We start from the raw sequence: 16,460 nt of genomic DNA, 5'->3' as shown, positions 1-16,460 counted from the left end.
GGTTCAGTGATAATGGGCAGGGTTGAGGAGGACTGGATGCTGTCAGAAGGCAGAGGCATTTGGATGTCTGGGTGCAGGATAGCAGTCATTCATTTTGATTCATTTTCATTTGAGAGGGATATTTGGTACTTTGTGAGTTTCATAGTGACCTTTTTAATTTTTTTTTATTATCTGTGCTTAGAATTTAAAAGTGGCCTTTTAATCTGCCCAAGTTTGTATTCTGTGAGGTTACCCATGTCTGATAAGGAGCCACACAACTTGAATGTGAACAATTGAACACCACCAGCTCTTGAATGCCAAGGCTGCTCATTTTTAAAATTTACCATAAGTAATAAGCATTTATAGGAAAGAGGTGAGAGAAGAAAGAGGAATGAGTAGGAGAGAGAGGCTTCTTTGCAGACTCTTCAGTTTGTACATGAACCCCTTGCTCACCTTGTTCCCGTTCCTTCATTGTAGGAAGAGGAGACAGTAATGAGACCAGGTCCCACTTTGCTGTTCCTTTGTCCCATCTCCCTCTCAGTGGGGCAAGATCTGAGCTGGGAAGCAGAAGTCGGTGCTCCAGCAGCTAAGCATTCCCACATGGCTGGCTCCTCTCTCAGGGTCTGGAGAAAGCTACTTCTCTTCGCCCAGTGACTTTCATCCATGTTGATTTCACTGGCAATAATCATTTGTCCAGGGGACTTCAAAGGGTCATCACAGAAGATGCCCTATTGAAGGAAGGGAACAGATTCTTCATGCATGTTCCTCGACAAAACTTCCTCCTATAAAGATAAATATGAGTGATGAAATTTAGGGGACAAGTGGGATTACACGCCCCACTCATCCCTACTCTCGGTATCTTGCCAGCCCTTCCTCACGTCTACCAATTAGAGATTTGTTTAAAGAAGCAAAGCTTCCTGGGACGATTTGAGGGGGAAGTGAGAAACAAAGGCAGGTTGCTCCGTAACTCACGGTTCAGTGTGGGCAATGAGGCAGGCTGCCAAGCTATACCGGCTGGACCAGATATGCCTGCACCCAGCACTGGGGCTGTGTTGGTGTGGGTGGAGTGCAGGGAAGGGGTCTTGAGGAATTCTGAAGCAAAGGAAACCTTGGAAGGGTGGGCATGGGGAGGTTCCTTGGTGAAGGAAGGAGGCAGAGCCGCAGAGAGCTAGAGGGCTGGTGGAGACAGGGGCTGAAGTAAGTGTCTGGGAGGTACCATAGAAGGGACCATGTCTCAGCAAGCTCTGCTTTATTAGGAGGGTAACAGGATGCACCGGAATCCCGAGACAGTACAAACAGAAGAGCTCACTTATATAATTTGCCTGTATTCACTTTATCAGGAACTATGTTCACTATTGATCATGAAATACGCACCTCTGTTGAAAAGGAATAAGGAGAATAATAATATTCCAGAATATGAAAAGAGAATCTGTTATAATTTTGTAATAAAAGCTTACAGATGTTCTGTGGCAAAGATGAGAGGGAAAAAGAATCAGTGGAAAGCTTTGTTTTAATGAATCTGAAAGCAGAAGACAGAAGAAAAAGCTGTTTTTGATAGAATAGATCTTTGTTTACACCTATGTAATCTTCTCAAACAGAACCAAATTTGAAGTTTAAAGAAAAGTTCCTCTTCCTCTAATGAAACCATATGCTGATCTCTCTCTCTCTCTTTAATGCTGATGTAGAATATAATAATAATAATAACAATAATAATAATAAAAAACCCCAAGAGAGTAGGTAGTTTTGAATACCACAGTTATTTTTATACTCATAAAATTACATTCTCTTCAAAACAGGGTTCTCTTCAAACCACAATTTAGACCATTGAAATAATATATTTCACATCAGTAAGTTAGGTAATTTTACTGATCTTTGTGTTGTAGAAAACATGGATATCTATTCTATGAATAAAAATTTTTACCTCTGAAGTCTTTAAAACTGATATTTTGTATATATAAGTTTACCTATAACTTCTTAAATGTCTTCAAATAGTGTCATAAACTATAATTTTAGTTGTGTCCTAGACCTGAGAAATACTATAAGGTTTGGCTGCTGACCCCTGGTGGTTAGAAATGATAATTACATACAACACCGGCACAGATGAAGGGTTTGCTGGAGGAAATAGAAGCCACAGCTTCAAGGGTTCAATCAGAGTTCCTGGTTGTAAGCAATTAAAACAAAACCTAGCTGCTTCAATAGTAAATTGCTGTCCCAAGACGACAATGCTTTCACTTAACATTAACACTATGGACATCAGATTTTGAATGCCCCAAGGCTAGCTGATTCTAGACACTGGAATTTCTCTCACCACTAGCAACATCACCTCTTTGAATTCCAAGATTTCAATCTAAACTCTAGAGAAGTATGCATCTAATTGGCCAGACCAACGTTCACCCCAGCCCTCAAACTAAAAGGAAAGTTGGCAAAGCTTTTGGAAATTTTGACTTATGTAGTGAAATCTGGCTTCCACCACTCACCAAGACACATGCGGTGCAGAATTCACTAAAGAGGAAGGGACTCTATGTCTTTAGCATTTAGTTAAAGGACACATATCTACTATGGACCCTAATATCTGTGTGCTAGGCATACCCACAATTCATTTTAATTTTTTTGTAGAAAAATGCAAAGTTTTGTTGTCAAATCCTTTGATGAGTTCATTAAAAAAGAATCTTTATGTAGTTCTTTTACAAACAGATGACTAAGAAGGAAACTTGAGAAGATAGTTGCTATCCTTTCCCTCTCTTAGTATCCAAGGTTCACCTTCTCATCTCCATTCACAATGAGTTTCACATCTTCTCTGGGGCATTTCTTGTCTCTCAACCACCTGCTCCCTATCCCCAGGGTGAAGTAATTGCTCTAATAAATTAACGTGTATTACTTGTTTGATTATTATAATTTTACAATTGCCTTATTTTTTATGCAATGTGATATCAGTCAAGCGTTTTCATCTCCCCAGGTCTCCATTTCTTCACTTGTAACATGCAAATGCAATTATAAACCTTACATAGTTGTTATAAGATTAACTGAGATACTATTCAAGAAGCACGTAAGCCCAGTGCCTGAGATTTGGTGTAAAATATTCTTTTACATTTTTTTGATCATGACCTCCTTGAAGGCAAACGATATATCTCATCCATTTTTATTATGGATATGAGGTCTGCTGTTCCATAAATGTTTGTTGAATGGCATTGCTTGTTGCTGAATAGAAACCTGGTCACTGTACTAGCTTCTACATTTGAATTTATTCATGGGTCTCTTCAAGACTTTTATACTGGGAAATTATATTGGCCAAATTATATTGTTATGTTGTATACATGTATAAATATGTATACAACCACATACATTATATACAATCCTACCATTATATATAATGCATTAAAAATAAATAAAAGGAGGGAGGCAAGAATGGAGGAAGGATGGATTGTACAGAGGAAAAAGGGGGGGAACTAACAGAATGAGACAAACATCATTACCCTATGCACATGTATGATTACACAAATGGTACAACTCTACTTCATGTACAACTAGAGAAACAATAGTTGTACCCCATTTGTGTACAATGAATCAAAATAAATAAAATAAAATAAATAAAAGTTCAAATAAAAATGCACTTTTAAAAATATAAGTATGCATTCAATATTTGAGTCTTTTTTCTCAAACTAATCACTACAGAAAATTAAATCTCTTCACAGACCTTCCAGAGTGCATTAAAGCAGAAGATCACAAGTTTCTATCTTAACATGAAACTATTATCTGAAGGACAATTAAGGTTTTGTGTTATTCAGCCAATACATCTTACATCATGGGTGCTACTATTTTTTATTCTGAAGTCTATCTCTTCTCTAAAACCTGCCAGACTCCCAATTTATCAAAGGAAACCCTTTATAGCTGCTTGGAATGCTCCAACAGATCAGTGTTTGATAAAGTATAATTTAAGACTGAATTTGAAAATGTTTCCGGTGATTGGAAGCCCACTGGCCAAGGCCAGGGGGCAAAATGTCACCATATTTTATGTCAACAGATTGGGATATTATCCATGGTATACATCACAGGGAGTCCCCATTAATGGGGGTCTCCCCCAAAACATAAGCTTACAAGTGCATCTGGAAAAAGCTGACCAAGACATTAATTATTACATCCCTGCTGAAGACTTCAGTGGACTTGCTGTTATAGACTGGGAATATTGGCGACCACAGTGGGCCCGGAACTGGAACACAAAAGATGTCTACAGACAGAAGTCAAGAAAGCTTATTTCTGATACACAAGGGAATGTATCAGCTACTGACATTGAATATCTAGCCAAAGTGACCTTTGAGGAAAGTGCAAAAGCTTTCATGAAGGAAACCATCAAATTGGGAATTAAGAGCCGACCCAATGGCCTTTGGGGTTATTATTTATATCCCGATTGCCACAATTACAATGTATATGCCCCAAACTATACTGGGTCATGCCCAGAAGAGGAAGTTCTGAGGAACAATGAACTCTCCTGGCTTTGGAATAGCAGTGCTGCTTTGTACCCTTCCATTGGTGTCAGGAAATCCTTTGGAGACAGTGAAAATATTTTGCGCTTCTCACAATTTCGAGTGCATGAATCCATGAGGGTCTCCACCATGACATCCCATGATTATGCTCTGCCTGTATTCGTCTACACAAGACTCGGGTACAGAGATGAGCCTTTGTTTTTTCTTTCTAAGGTAAGAGGTTCCTTGCCCAATGATAGGGAATTTTCTCCTTATCTCTAAAAGAAACATTTCTTTGCTAATTACGAGAACACCTCACTGATGGGTTGTTAGATCATTATTCCTCCTGGTCTGTTGATCCACTTAGACTTTTCAATTGTGCAGGCTGAGTTTGGATGATCTTATCTATTATTACTCATTTAGTGGATGCAGTATGGCAGGACGGAGTTATGTAGTATGGCAGGAATCTGCTATGCTTCCTGAGACCTGGCTTTGATACGCCCTTATGACTAGCCCTTGTGGAAGTTGCTGGCAAGGAAGTCAGAAACCCAGAGAGGGTGTTTTAAAGTGGAGGAGTTTGCTCATGCATGTACAAGTGGATGAAAGACATTTCTGCTTCTATCCTTGTCATTGCAAATATCAAGAGAAGAAAAATGCATTTTCTTTTAAAGGCATAATACTAGCTTTAATAAAAGGTATAAGGGAAGCACAACAATGTTAATGTAGTCAATGCTTCTGAATTGTACACTTTAAATGACTAAGATAGGAAATTTCATTTTATGCATTTTTATCACAATTTAATTTCTTTTTTAATTTTAAAAAGGTATGAGGAATTGCAGATCTACTAAATGTGAGTCTATGGATTTAGACATCTGGGTTACTGTTGCCTTTTTAACCACAACTCATAGAAAGTTAGTAGAGTGTGTGGGTTTCTAAATTCAGCATTTAAAACACTAATAGATAGTTCTGTAACTTAGGCTAAAACTTACAGATAAAAGTTTATTCTTTCTGTTTCCCACACATACCTTGAGAGTAATGTTCAAAAGAGGTAGACTTTTGTCCAGACTTTCTCTCCCTTTACTACTCCAGTTATTTAAACAATAATGTCTAGGAAAAGCAGTGGAAGTTCTGACCTTTGGATTTGGACAATTATGTGCAAACTTCCCACATTAAGAAGACCTGGGACTCTTTTAGGTCGTCCAATTTGTGATGCAGTGGTGTTTAAAGCTATTACTGGATAACAGGAGTTTGATATATTTTACCAGAGGCATTTCTTTTTTCTCAGTATTACAAATCTCGGCTTATTAGCCTGTGTTAAAATACAAACACCTCCTCAGTGTTAGGCATGCTAAGGAGGAGTCTCAGGAAACACCTGGTGTGGGCTTGACCCTGACCTATGGGTATCTGTGGAGCCTATAGGGGGACACTGTGTTCACCATAGGGAGAAATGTTGCACATGTGTGAAATATGAACAATGCTATGTCTCTGGCACTTTCAATGCAAACTAATATTCAAGCTGTAATGTAATATAAAGCTGCTCCCCTGCCCCCATGCTGCATTCATTTCCCCGCCTCCCAACTACTGTCAGTCTGTGAACATCCTAGCTAGCTATTGGTTCATCATTCAGTTGGCAAGTATCCTTCTCCATTATTGGTCCCCTGTTAGCCCAAGGGAATTCAACTGCTTAAGGGTAGCTTCCCCGCCATCTTGCTCTCTCTCTCTCCTACTCACTTTCTTTCTCTCTCCTCACTTTTCCAATCTCTCTAGTGTGTGCCCTTTCTCTTTTCCTCTCATTTTCTCTCTTACCCTGCAGGGAGACACTCTGTTTGCTTAATAAATTCCCTTATGTGATTTCCCGTGTTCAGTGTGGTTTTCGTGGGTTTCTTACACAAGCTACCTGTAAAAATCAGCCACAAAAATAATTGAATAAGAACAAGAGGCCAGGTGAGTTGGCACACACCTCTAATCCCAGAGGTTCAGGAGGCTGAGTCAGGAGGATCATGAGTTCAAAGCCAGGCTCAGCAAAAGCAAGGGTCTCAGCGAGACCCTGTCTCTAAATCAAATACAAAATAGGGCTAGAGATGTGGCTCAGTAGTAACGCAGGAAAGAACCCTGGGTTCCATCCCTGATACCAAAAAAGAAAAAAAAAAGAAAAAGAAAAAGATATGAAATAGGTACTGTTTGAAAGGTTTAAAAAAGCTATCTCAATTTTTAGAAAGTAATCTTGACTCTGGCATTGAAAGCTCAATAGAACCTTCTGTGAAACTTCTATATTTTGCTCAAGCAAGTTTCCTTTCTTTAGTGATAATAAATTTACTTTTGCAAGAAACAATAAACATTAAAGTACAAAGTGTTCATTTCAAAAACATAGTTTAGACTACTGGTACATTCTGCACATTCTGCCAGCCTTAGGTAAGCTTCTTTCTTTAGTAGCAATAACTTTAGAAATGCTGCTGCTTTCTTTCACAGGAAAGAAGAAACAGCGGTTTGGGTCTCCTCTCATTCCACACCCTTTTCCTTTCTGAAAGGCCGGCTATTTGCCAAGTGTTTTAAGCCATAAGCATACCCACCTTTGTTCTCTAGCCACCATAAAAATCTGATATTGATTTGTATCAAACTATTAAGTGCTCCCATTTATCCCATGTCTGCCTTTTAGAAAGCGCACACACACACACATACAGGTAAGGTTAGAAACAAGATTTACCAGTAAGTAGCAAATCTCTTCATCTCCCTGGACCTCAGTGACTCAGTGTCTTAATGTAAAAAAATGGGAAAATATCACCCACCCTGCCTGCCTAGCAGAAGTATAATGAAAATTGAGTGCAGAAAAAGTATATGAGAAATGGAAGCACTATAGAAATACATGTCACTTTTTAACAAGCATCAAAACCTTAAACTTAACCACGGTGTTTCAGAGGGAATGGCTTGAGGGAATAACAGGAAGGCAGTAACACCTTGTTTCACACAGAAGGTTGTCTGCTCTACCTACAGACAAATGCAAGGCAACTTTTATATTACCTGATGGTGGAGTTAGAAAAAGAGTGACAGGAATTTCCTTGGCTGTAGGTGTAGAGATGATTATCCCCGTAATTAATTAGAGTTCTCTTGTTAATGGGAGCTCATTAGTAAGGCTCCAGCTCCTCAGGGTAGGTACTTACATGCACTCTCCTAAACTTCAGGGACTGAAACTCTCTTGAGAACTCTGGGTGTCCCTCCCTTACCTTTCTGAAGCCTTGATTTGAACTCAAGAATCTAAGGAAGGGCAAAAGCAGCCCTATGCCACACTGGGCCCCAGGAAAACTCATTTTTACTACCTTGGTTTTGTTCCTTTACTTCCCCTTTCACATGACACCTTAGTGTGGCTCTTGCTCTCGGGTGGTCCCTCCGAAGCCACCTTTTCTGTGTCTTTCCTAGCAGAGTAGTGCTCTTGCTTTACTGACTTCAAAGCACAGCTGCTCTGTGATTCACTTAGCATCCTGCACTCTGCCAGGTGACACTGAGAAAATTTGGTGAGAAATTTTCGATAATATCTGCTCTTATCTTCTTATCTCGGTCAACGTGTGCTCAAACACTTGCCTTTTTTAATTGGTCTCAATAAACTGTCTCTGATAATAACCCCCCCTGAAGGACACATTGAGAAGAAGAAACCAACATCAACACTGGATGGTGTGGCTGTCACCAGACAGTCGTCATTTCTATACTTCCAGAATGTGGATCAATAAACCTATAAATACAAAATGTTTGACAACAGTGCCTTAACCTAGAGGAAGGCTGTGGGGACTTCTGCCCCTGTAATCATGCCATGTGACTATCACCCTGCTGTGCTCAGACTAGGGCCCTGCCGAGTCTATGTTCTGGGTGCTGCATGGCTGGCTCTTCCTCTGCTCCTCTTCATCATATGACTGACAGTCTTCAAAATCCTTGCTTTTGCAGGACTTCATTTGAGCTTGAGCCCACCTCCTCCCTTTCCTTTCATGCTGGCCCTGATCTGTTTAGCTAAGATGATGGTCTGAGGAATGGAAACCGATGTGAACTCAAAAGGAAAATTAGTTTAAAGCAAAATTTCTTCCCTTTTGAAAATTATCAGAACACTTTCCAGAAAAAATAAAACAGTTTAAAGACTGACATTGGAAAACTTCATCTGAGTGGTGGGCTATGAGGTGTCAGGGAGTGTTGATATCATAATAGAGTGACCAAGGCAAAATAAAATTTAAAATTTTTGTTTTTGTTTCCACAAAAATCACCATTTTCTATCATTTAATTGGTGGAAATTCATCTTTGGAGTAAAAGATCACTATTTGGTATTCTAGGGAGTGGAAGAATGTATTATAATTTTAAAAAGTAGGAGAACTACTGTATACGTTCAATTCTTATTCTCTCCCTCCTCAAATGCCCTAGATCCACTTAAACAATAATCTTTCAAGATTACAAAATTAACATTTCTTTTGCTAAAATTTTGTTTTTATCTTTCTTAACCATATTGGGGAAAGTCCTGGTGGCTTTGCCATTGCTACATGAGTCATAAATCAAGCTCTTAAGTACATTTTAAAATTAAACATAGATAATTTCAGGGCCCAGATGCAAAGGATGGACAAAATCAAAATCCAGGAGCCTTAACACTGTCCCCTTCTCTGTTTTTAGAAGTGAAATTGAAATCCATCTGAGTCACTGTGGAGGTAAAGTTCCACAGGGGCAAAATGAAGAACAGAACTTGCTAAGAGAATTATATTTGGAGAAGGAAAATTTTGGATTCTGTCCCTGGATTATGTACATATAGCTACTTTGTGGGTATATGACCCCAATCAACTTCAAATTAACAACTTTTGATGACTACTTACAGGCTAAATGTCCACAAAATGCCCTGCTACAAAATGTAAGGTTTTTTTAAAAAAATGTTTATATGCTGTTTCATAAGATTATAGAGTAAGATTTTGAGCAGGTGTGATCAGAGAGTGTGATTTTGAAATTCGGTTCATTGCACATTTGTGTTACTTAGCAAAAGTGAAGAATACTTTCTATAGTGTTTATGAACTCAGTCCCAGTCCTGTTATGTTGAACACAGCCTCTAATCCTAATCCCTGGAGGGTTGTTTCACATTCAAATTAATAATGAACTCTACTCTCTTCAATTTAGCAAGATCTAATTAGTACCATAGGAGAAAGTGCTGCCTTGGGAGCCGCAGGCATTGTGATTTGGGGAGACATGAATTTAACTTCATCTGAGGTAAGTAAGTACCTTAGACCTAGCCCCTTTCTGATCTGAGGTGCCTTGTGGGTGTGCATTAAGTTAAGTATTTGTTCTGTTTTCCTGAAGAGCTCATTCTGACCAAAACTCTTATAACTCCCATGATAAACCTGTTTTAGAATAAAAGTCAAATCAGTGTCTGGTACATAATTAGGGCTCAGTAAATATCATTAGCTTTTGTGAAGATAACACTGACGTTTGTTGAATATTTGCTATGTTCTAAGAGTGCAGCTAAGAGATTTGCGTTTAATGTGGCTTTGGATTTGTTCACTTACTAGTCATCTGAGGTACGGTGAATCATCTTCCTTTATAGATGAGAAGATGAGAGGAGACTTCACCAGATAACAGCTAGTTACACTAGTTATGGTGGAGCTGACATTAACTACAGTTGGTTTGATTCTAGAGCCTTTGCTTTTAACCACTACATGAAACATATTCTATTTTGGGATGTTGAAACAGATGGTAAGTTTTTAATCTTCATATTGAAGTTATTTTTTCTCTATAGTGAAATCAACTGAAAATTAATAGCACTTAAAATAAGATATAAATGTCTCCTCAAATTTCTCCCAGCTGAGATATTATTTACTCCAAGAAATCTTCCTAGTTTCCTCAATTCCTATTAATCACAATCTCTTCTGTATTTCCAGATGTCATTTGCTTATATCTCTATAGAATAACACATGTTGTCTAGAATTATACTAATTAAATTTTGTTTTATTTTTTGCAATTCCATGATGATCTGATATCATTCTTGGAATTTTATCTGCTAAATTGGTTGCTACTGAGACATGTATGTGAAACTATTTATAACTACGTCCACCTATGAGAGTTAGATACAAACCAAATGCTCAACTCCTGACTTCCCTGGTTTGATATTTCCACTCAAGCCCCTATGTGGCTTGTGAGAAGGGCTTCATCAGGAAATTGTGTGCACTACTCAGGTGACCTCTGTTTAGAACACATAACAGTAACCTCAGGCACACAAATTACCTAGTCAGTCTTATAGGCTTTCCTGTGACTGAATTATATGTAGAAGTATAGAACCCAGAACAATTGATGTTTAAGCATAATTAACAGGAGAATCCAGAATGCTATAAGTGGATGTTTTGCAATAATTCAGTGGAGCTATAATGATTGAGTTTAGAATCTGAATCACATAGAAAGGGACCACATACCTGAGGACAGCAGCTTGGTATGATTTCTAAATTGGGTTTGTTCCTTTTCTTTTTTTGCAGTCATTAACTTGGGAGCTAGAAGGAGAGAAAAAGGGTTTAAATGGGTGGAAGGCCAGGCCACCTTTTACTCGGGGGTCCGTTTGCAAGTTCAGTTGCTTTGTCCAACAACAGCATATTCTTCATATCCTGTCCCTTAGACCTAGCCCCTTTCTGATCTGAGCCCCCTGTGTTTTAGTGCCCAGGGGCCTAGGAGTTCACCAGGAACGAGGCCACCAGGTCAAGTTCAGAGAGGTGCCTTGTGGGTCTGGAAGCTCTAACTCTCACACTACAGGGAGACACACTGAAATCCATTTGTTTCTACATTCCCAGGGCAACTGTACAAAGGTGAAGCGGTTTGTGAGTTCTGATTTAGGGAGCTATATAGTCAACGTGACCAGAGCGGCCGAAGTGTGCAGCCTTCACCTCTGCAGGAGTAACGGGAGGTGTATAAGAAAGATGTGGAAAGCTCCGGATTACCTCCACTTGAACCCTGAGAGTTACTCCATCGAGGCCTCCGAGGATGGCGAATTTACTGTGAAGGGAAAAGCATCTGATGCAGACCTCTCAGTGCTGGCAGAGAAATTTTCCTGTCATTGTTATCAGGGATACAAAGGCGCTGATTGCAGAGAAATGAAGGAGGCTGATGGCTGTCCTGGGGCTTCCCCCTTTCCTGGCTCACTAATAGCACTGTGTTTACTCCTTTTAGCAGGTTATCAAAGCACTCACTTGTGAAGTAATTGAGCTTAAAGGGAATTGTGTGACCTCTAGAGTAAACCCTTAGGGAAGAAATGAAATCCATGACAATTTTTTCTTTCATAATTTCCTTTAAGAGTTATTTTGGAGCAGACGTTACGTATGTCACTTAACAAAAATAGAAACATATTACTTTATTTGTGACCAACCTAGTTAGAAGCCAGATCTGAGAGTGCAAATAAGTGCCCTCCTCTCCCTTACTGGAATATTCAAATAATATTTAAATTAAAGTTAATATATTCTAGTCTTTTCAAGAATGTGTGTACATGAAAGTGTACATATAAATATTAAATTATTGATTTCAAAGACTGTTTTTCTAACTAGCAATCTATTTAAGGATAGATCACTAAGTAATCATGTGATTCACATGAAGGTCACCACCTCAAGGCATGACCTGGTCAACTGATCCATCAAAGAAGACCAAATGAAGAATTTCCATTCCAGCCTCCAGTCTACCCTAGGCTTCTGCTTTCCACCTAGACTTTCCGAGTACAGAATCATTCTTTTTTTTTTTTTTTGTCTTGACATGGATTCTCATGAGGAGGTGGGAACTGAGGCAAGGGGAGCTGTTCTCAGCTCATTGGAAAGGTTATCTATTCAGTATGGTATCTCTGTCTCTCATAGGAGTCCTTTCTTCACAGATCCTACAGTCAGATTACTGTTAAAGACTTCAGGAAAATACTCCTGCTTGCCTAGACTGGTGAGGATGTAGACTCAAAAACTGAAACTGTGTGAATAAGAATGCATTTGGTGACTTTTGCAAACAAAAATCATTATTGAAAAGAGATTTAATAAATGACATTTAAGGGACCCAGAAGTACTGTTGAAATGAAGGCATATAAAACTATTAAAATATTTTTGCCTGGCCTCCTTTCTTTTCCCAATATCTATGAGTTTGAAGTTGGGGATTTAGAGTCACTTTGAATCTAATTTGAATCATGGCTTCACTACCTATCTGGTTATATGACTTTGGGCAAATTATTTAGCTTCCCAATTTGTCACCTGAAAATTTGGTAATAGGATTCTTGCCTCAGTAAGTTTTTCTGAGGAGTGAATGTGATAATACATCACTTGCATGCTTGGACTTTTAACTGTTAGCACATGTTGCTGATCCACAAGGATCTCTTGATCAATAAAGTAATGGAAAAGCTCAGGATAAAACAAAGTCTTAAACAATTTCCTGTCTCTGGTACTGTGTTCTGATTACAATCACTTGTGATGTGTGTTGTGCTTGTGAGAGACACCTTCAATGGATGGGATTTCCTTCCCTGAAGACAATCTAATTGGAAGATAAGCTTGAGATTTCACTAGTCATCAGAAAAAAAAACTTTTCAGGTCACTACTAATTCATGTATTTATTCATCGACCAATTCCTTCATTAATCAATTTATTGAGCAGAGCCATTGTCTAGGCTTTGGAATACTTCCTTGAAAAAAACAGACAAAGGGTACTGCGTTCTTTTAACTGACATTCTAGCTGAGACAGACAGACATTAATTACACAGATAAGAGATTTACATCATATGTTAGAAGGGGTAAGACCTATGAGAAAGAAAATACAGCAGAGAGCAGGGTGGCGACGGGTGGAATTCCCACGTGTTGGGCCTTATCAAGGAGAAAGTTAGCACAGAGGATACTTGGAGGAAGTGTGTTCCAGGCAGATGAGACAGCTGGTGCAAACTTGGTGATGGGCCTGGTGTATTCAAGGAAGATCACCGAGGCCCCTGGGACTGGAGTGTTTTCCTTCACCATCAATTTCCTTTGCTTATTCTTTGATCCATGGCACTACTGCCATCTGACACAGAGTATATTATGTATTTGTTAATTTTCTGTTTTTGTTCACAAGAATGTAAACTAGGAAAATGAGCTTTTTTGTGTTCATTACTAGAACACTATTTGTTAGTGCCTGGCACATAGTCGATGTTTAGGAAGTATTGATAAGTGGAGGAATCAATGAATTTGGAGAAACCTGAATCAGTGGAATCTATAAATGTTCAATGATTTTAAAAGAATTCTTTACTCTGCATATTAATAGTGAGTTATTGCAGTCATTCTCAAGCATTACTGTTTTGCTCCTATTCTAGAGCATTAATTATGAAATCACAGTCTAGCCTGTGAAGAGTTCAGGCCCAAAGAGAATAAGTCACATGACAAACTCAATCAACCAGTACACAGCCCAATCTAGAATCCTGATTGCTAAGTTTTCTTTCCATTATAACTTTGTACTCCTTGCCTTGTAATTAAATCCAGAACATTTGTTTGGTTTCAGCTATGAATTTAATGCATTTTAATTTTTCTTAATTTGGGCCACTCTTACTGGTTATGTTTAATCCATTTCTGGATCTTTCAGCTGTAGATTCTCTGTGGATTTTATTTGGCTCACTGCTCCTGGATAGGAAATCCACCTTCTAAGGTGCTTCATGACCTTTGCTTCTTAGGAGAATTCTAACTTCCCTTTATGGAAACAATAAGATATTTACTCAGTCTCTCCACTTTTTTTTTTTAATAAAAGATAATAATGGTATCTTTTGTTCCTTTATAAGGATTTAACGACATAAACTAGGAAACAGTATAAAAACCAGCACATAAAAAACCCTATAGAAAACGTTAACTATTATCAAGTGCTTTGAATATCGGTCCTCATCAAAGCTCTGGTAGGCAATATCATATTTATTTGGAAGGAGAAGAAATTATGTATGACTCAAGAGCAGTGCAATGATCTTCATAATATCACACAGGAGTACCCAGTCCTTGAATCTTTTCTTTTGAATCTTAAGCGAGTTATCTTTCAATCACATCTCAGCATAAAATGCAAAAGATGTATTTGTATTCATTTAATCCTTTAACCAAATTATGTAGAAATGTGAACCACAAATACACTGTATTATCAGGCATTCAGGGTGTTTTTTTACCCCCTTGGAAGAAAATCTTTTAAATTAACCAATCTACTAACAATGCATTCATTTGATATACTCTAAATTTTATTTACTGATAATACTAACCAGGGCATCTTAGCAAGATGTCCAGTTCAAGGCCTAGTACTGGAAATATACCTGATGAGTTGAAATATATATTTTTATAATATAAAGCAAGACCACAACAGTGATCAGAAGGATTATATGAAAAGTACTCAAGAATCAACTTAAAGAGTCTCCTACTGCCAAAGATGAGAAAATTTGAAGATGGCAAAAGAAATAACTGCACTAGAATGAAATGGTTCTATATTTAGGAGATCAAAAATGCTCCAGCAAAAGACTTTTAGAGGTGATACACAAATTCAGTAAAGTGTAAGGATACAAAAGCAACATAAAAAAAACACTAGTTTTTCTATACATTAATAACAAATCCACTGAAAAAGAAATCAGGAGAACAATTCCATTCACAAGGACCTTTGAAAAATGAGAAATAAAGCAACCCAGAAATAAATCTAACCAAAGAGGTGAAAGACGGCTAAAATAAAAATTACTAAATAATGATAACAAAAATAGAAAAAGACACTAGAAGATGGAAAGACTTCCTATGCTCATGAATAGGCAGAATTAGTATCATTAAAATGAAAATATTACCCAAAGTGAAAATGCTATTAGTATTTTGGTGACCTCCACCAAATTACCAATGACATTTTTTTTTACAGAACTAGAAAAAAAAAAAAGTCCTAAAATTTATGCAGAAGAATAAAAGACTCGGAATATCCAAAGCAATTCTAAACAAAAAATTAATAACAATGGAGTTATCAGAGGACTCAATTTCAATTTATACTACAGAGTTACAGTAACAAAAACTGCATGGCACTGGCATAATAGATACATAGACCAATGGGACAGAATAGAAGACACAGAGACAAACCCACACAGATACAGTTATCTGACATCTGACAAAAGCATCAAAAACACATGTTGGAGAAAAGACAATCTTTTTAAAACAAATGGTGCTGGGAAAACTGGATATTTGTATGTAGAAGAATGAAATTAGATCCTTATCTCTCACCCTATGAAAGTCAAATCAAAAGGAATCGAAGGCCTAGGAATCAGATCAGAAACTTTGTAGTTGTTATATAGAGGTTCCAACATATACATGTAAGCAATGGCTTTCTCAACAGGATTCCTAAGGCTTAGGAAATAATACCAGGACTTAATACATTGGATGGTATCAATTTTAACACTTCTTCATAGGAAAGGAAGTAATTAATAGCAAGAAGAGAACCTGCAGAGAGAAAATTTGCCAGCTTCTCTTCTGACAGAGGATTAATATCTGGACTATATGAAAAACTTAAAAACAAACAAACAAACAAACAAAACTCCCAAACAATCAAACAAACAAACAAAAAATCCCAAAAACCTTAACACAAAAAAATCAGTAAATCGACCAAAGAACTAAATAGACATTTCTCAAAGGAAGGAATTCAAAAGGTCAACATCAGGGAAATGCAAATTAAAACTAAACTGAGATGTTTTCTCACTCCAGTTAGGATGTCAATCATCAATAACAAAAATGATAACAAATGCTGGCATGGATGTGGAGATAAAGGAACACTTATACATTGTTGTGGAATTGTAAATTAGTTCAACTACAATGAAAATCAGTATATAGATTCCTCAAAAGACTAGGAATGGAATCACCATGTGACCAAGGTATACTACTTCTCAGTCTTTATACAAAAGAATTAAAATCAGCATACTATAGCTATATATGCATGCTCATTTATAGCAATGCAATTCATAATAGCTAGATTATGGAACCAGTTTATGTGTCCATCAACAGATGGAAAGATAAAGAAAATGTGGTATAAATACACTGTTTTAGTCAGCTTT

The 16,460-nt window shown here is 37.7% G+C and overlaps 1 protein-coding gene across 1 annotated transcript; it reads left to right on the top strand.

The window, feature by feature from the left end:
* Positions 1-3,719: 3,719 nt before the first annotated feature.
* Positions 3,720-11,629, top strand: Hyal4 (hyaluronidase 4). Its single transcript, XM_047559936.1, has 3 exons — positions 3,720-4,673; positions 9,573-9,662; positions 11,228-11,629. The coding sequence occupies exons 1-3, from the start codon at positions 3,720-3,722 to the stop codon at positions 11,627-11,629; spliced, it is 1,446 nt and encodes a 481-aa protein (XP_047415892.1).
* The last annotated feature ends 4,831 nt before the right edge of the window (positions 11,630-16,460 follow it).

This window comes from Sciurus carolinensis, chromosome 8 (assembly GCF_902686445.1).
Source record: "Sciurus carolinensis chromosome 8, mSciCar1.2, whole genome shotgun sequence".
NCBI classification, from domain to species: domain Eukaryota; kingdom Metazoa; phylum Chordata; class Mammalia; order Rodentia; family Sciuridae; genus Sciurus; species Sciurus carolinensis.
The sequence above is the reverse complement of the archived record's forward strand: the minus strand, read 5'-3'. Positions and strand labels throughout refer to the sequence as shown.

What these genes read in the sequence shown, in the direction of transcription:
- Hyal4 (XM_047559936.1), top strand. Translation starts at nt 3,720, where the DNA reads ATGAAACTATTATCTGAAGGACAATTAAGGTTTTGTGTTATTCAGCCA. An exon ending in CTTTGTTTTTTCTTTCTAAG is followed by an intron (nt 4,674 to 9,572) that starts GTAAGAGGTTCC and finishes TCTTCAATTTAG; the next exon opens with CAAGATCTAATTAGTACCAT. An exon ending in TGAATTTAACTTCATCTGAG is followed by an intron (nt 9,663 to 11,227) that starts GTAAGTAAGTAC and finishes CTACATTCCCAG; the next exon opens with GGCAACTGTACAAAGGTGAA.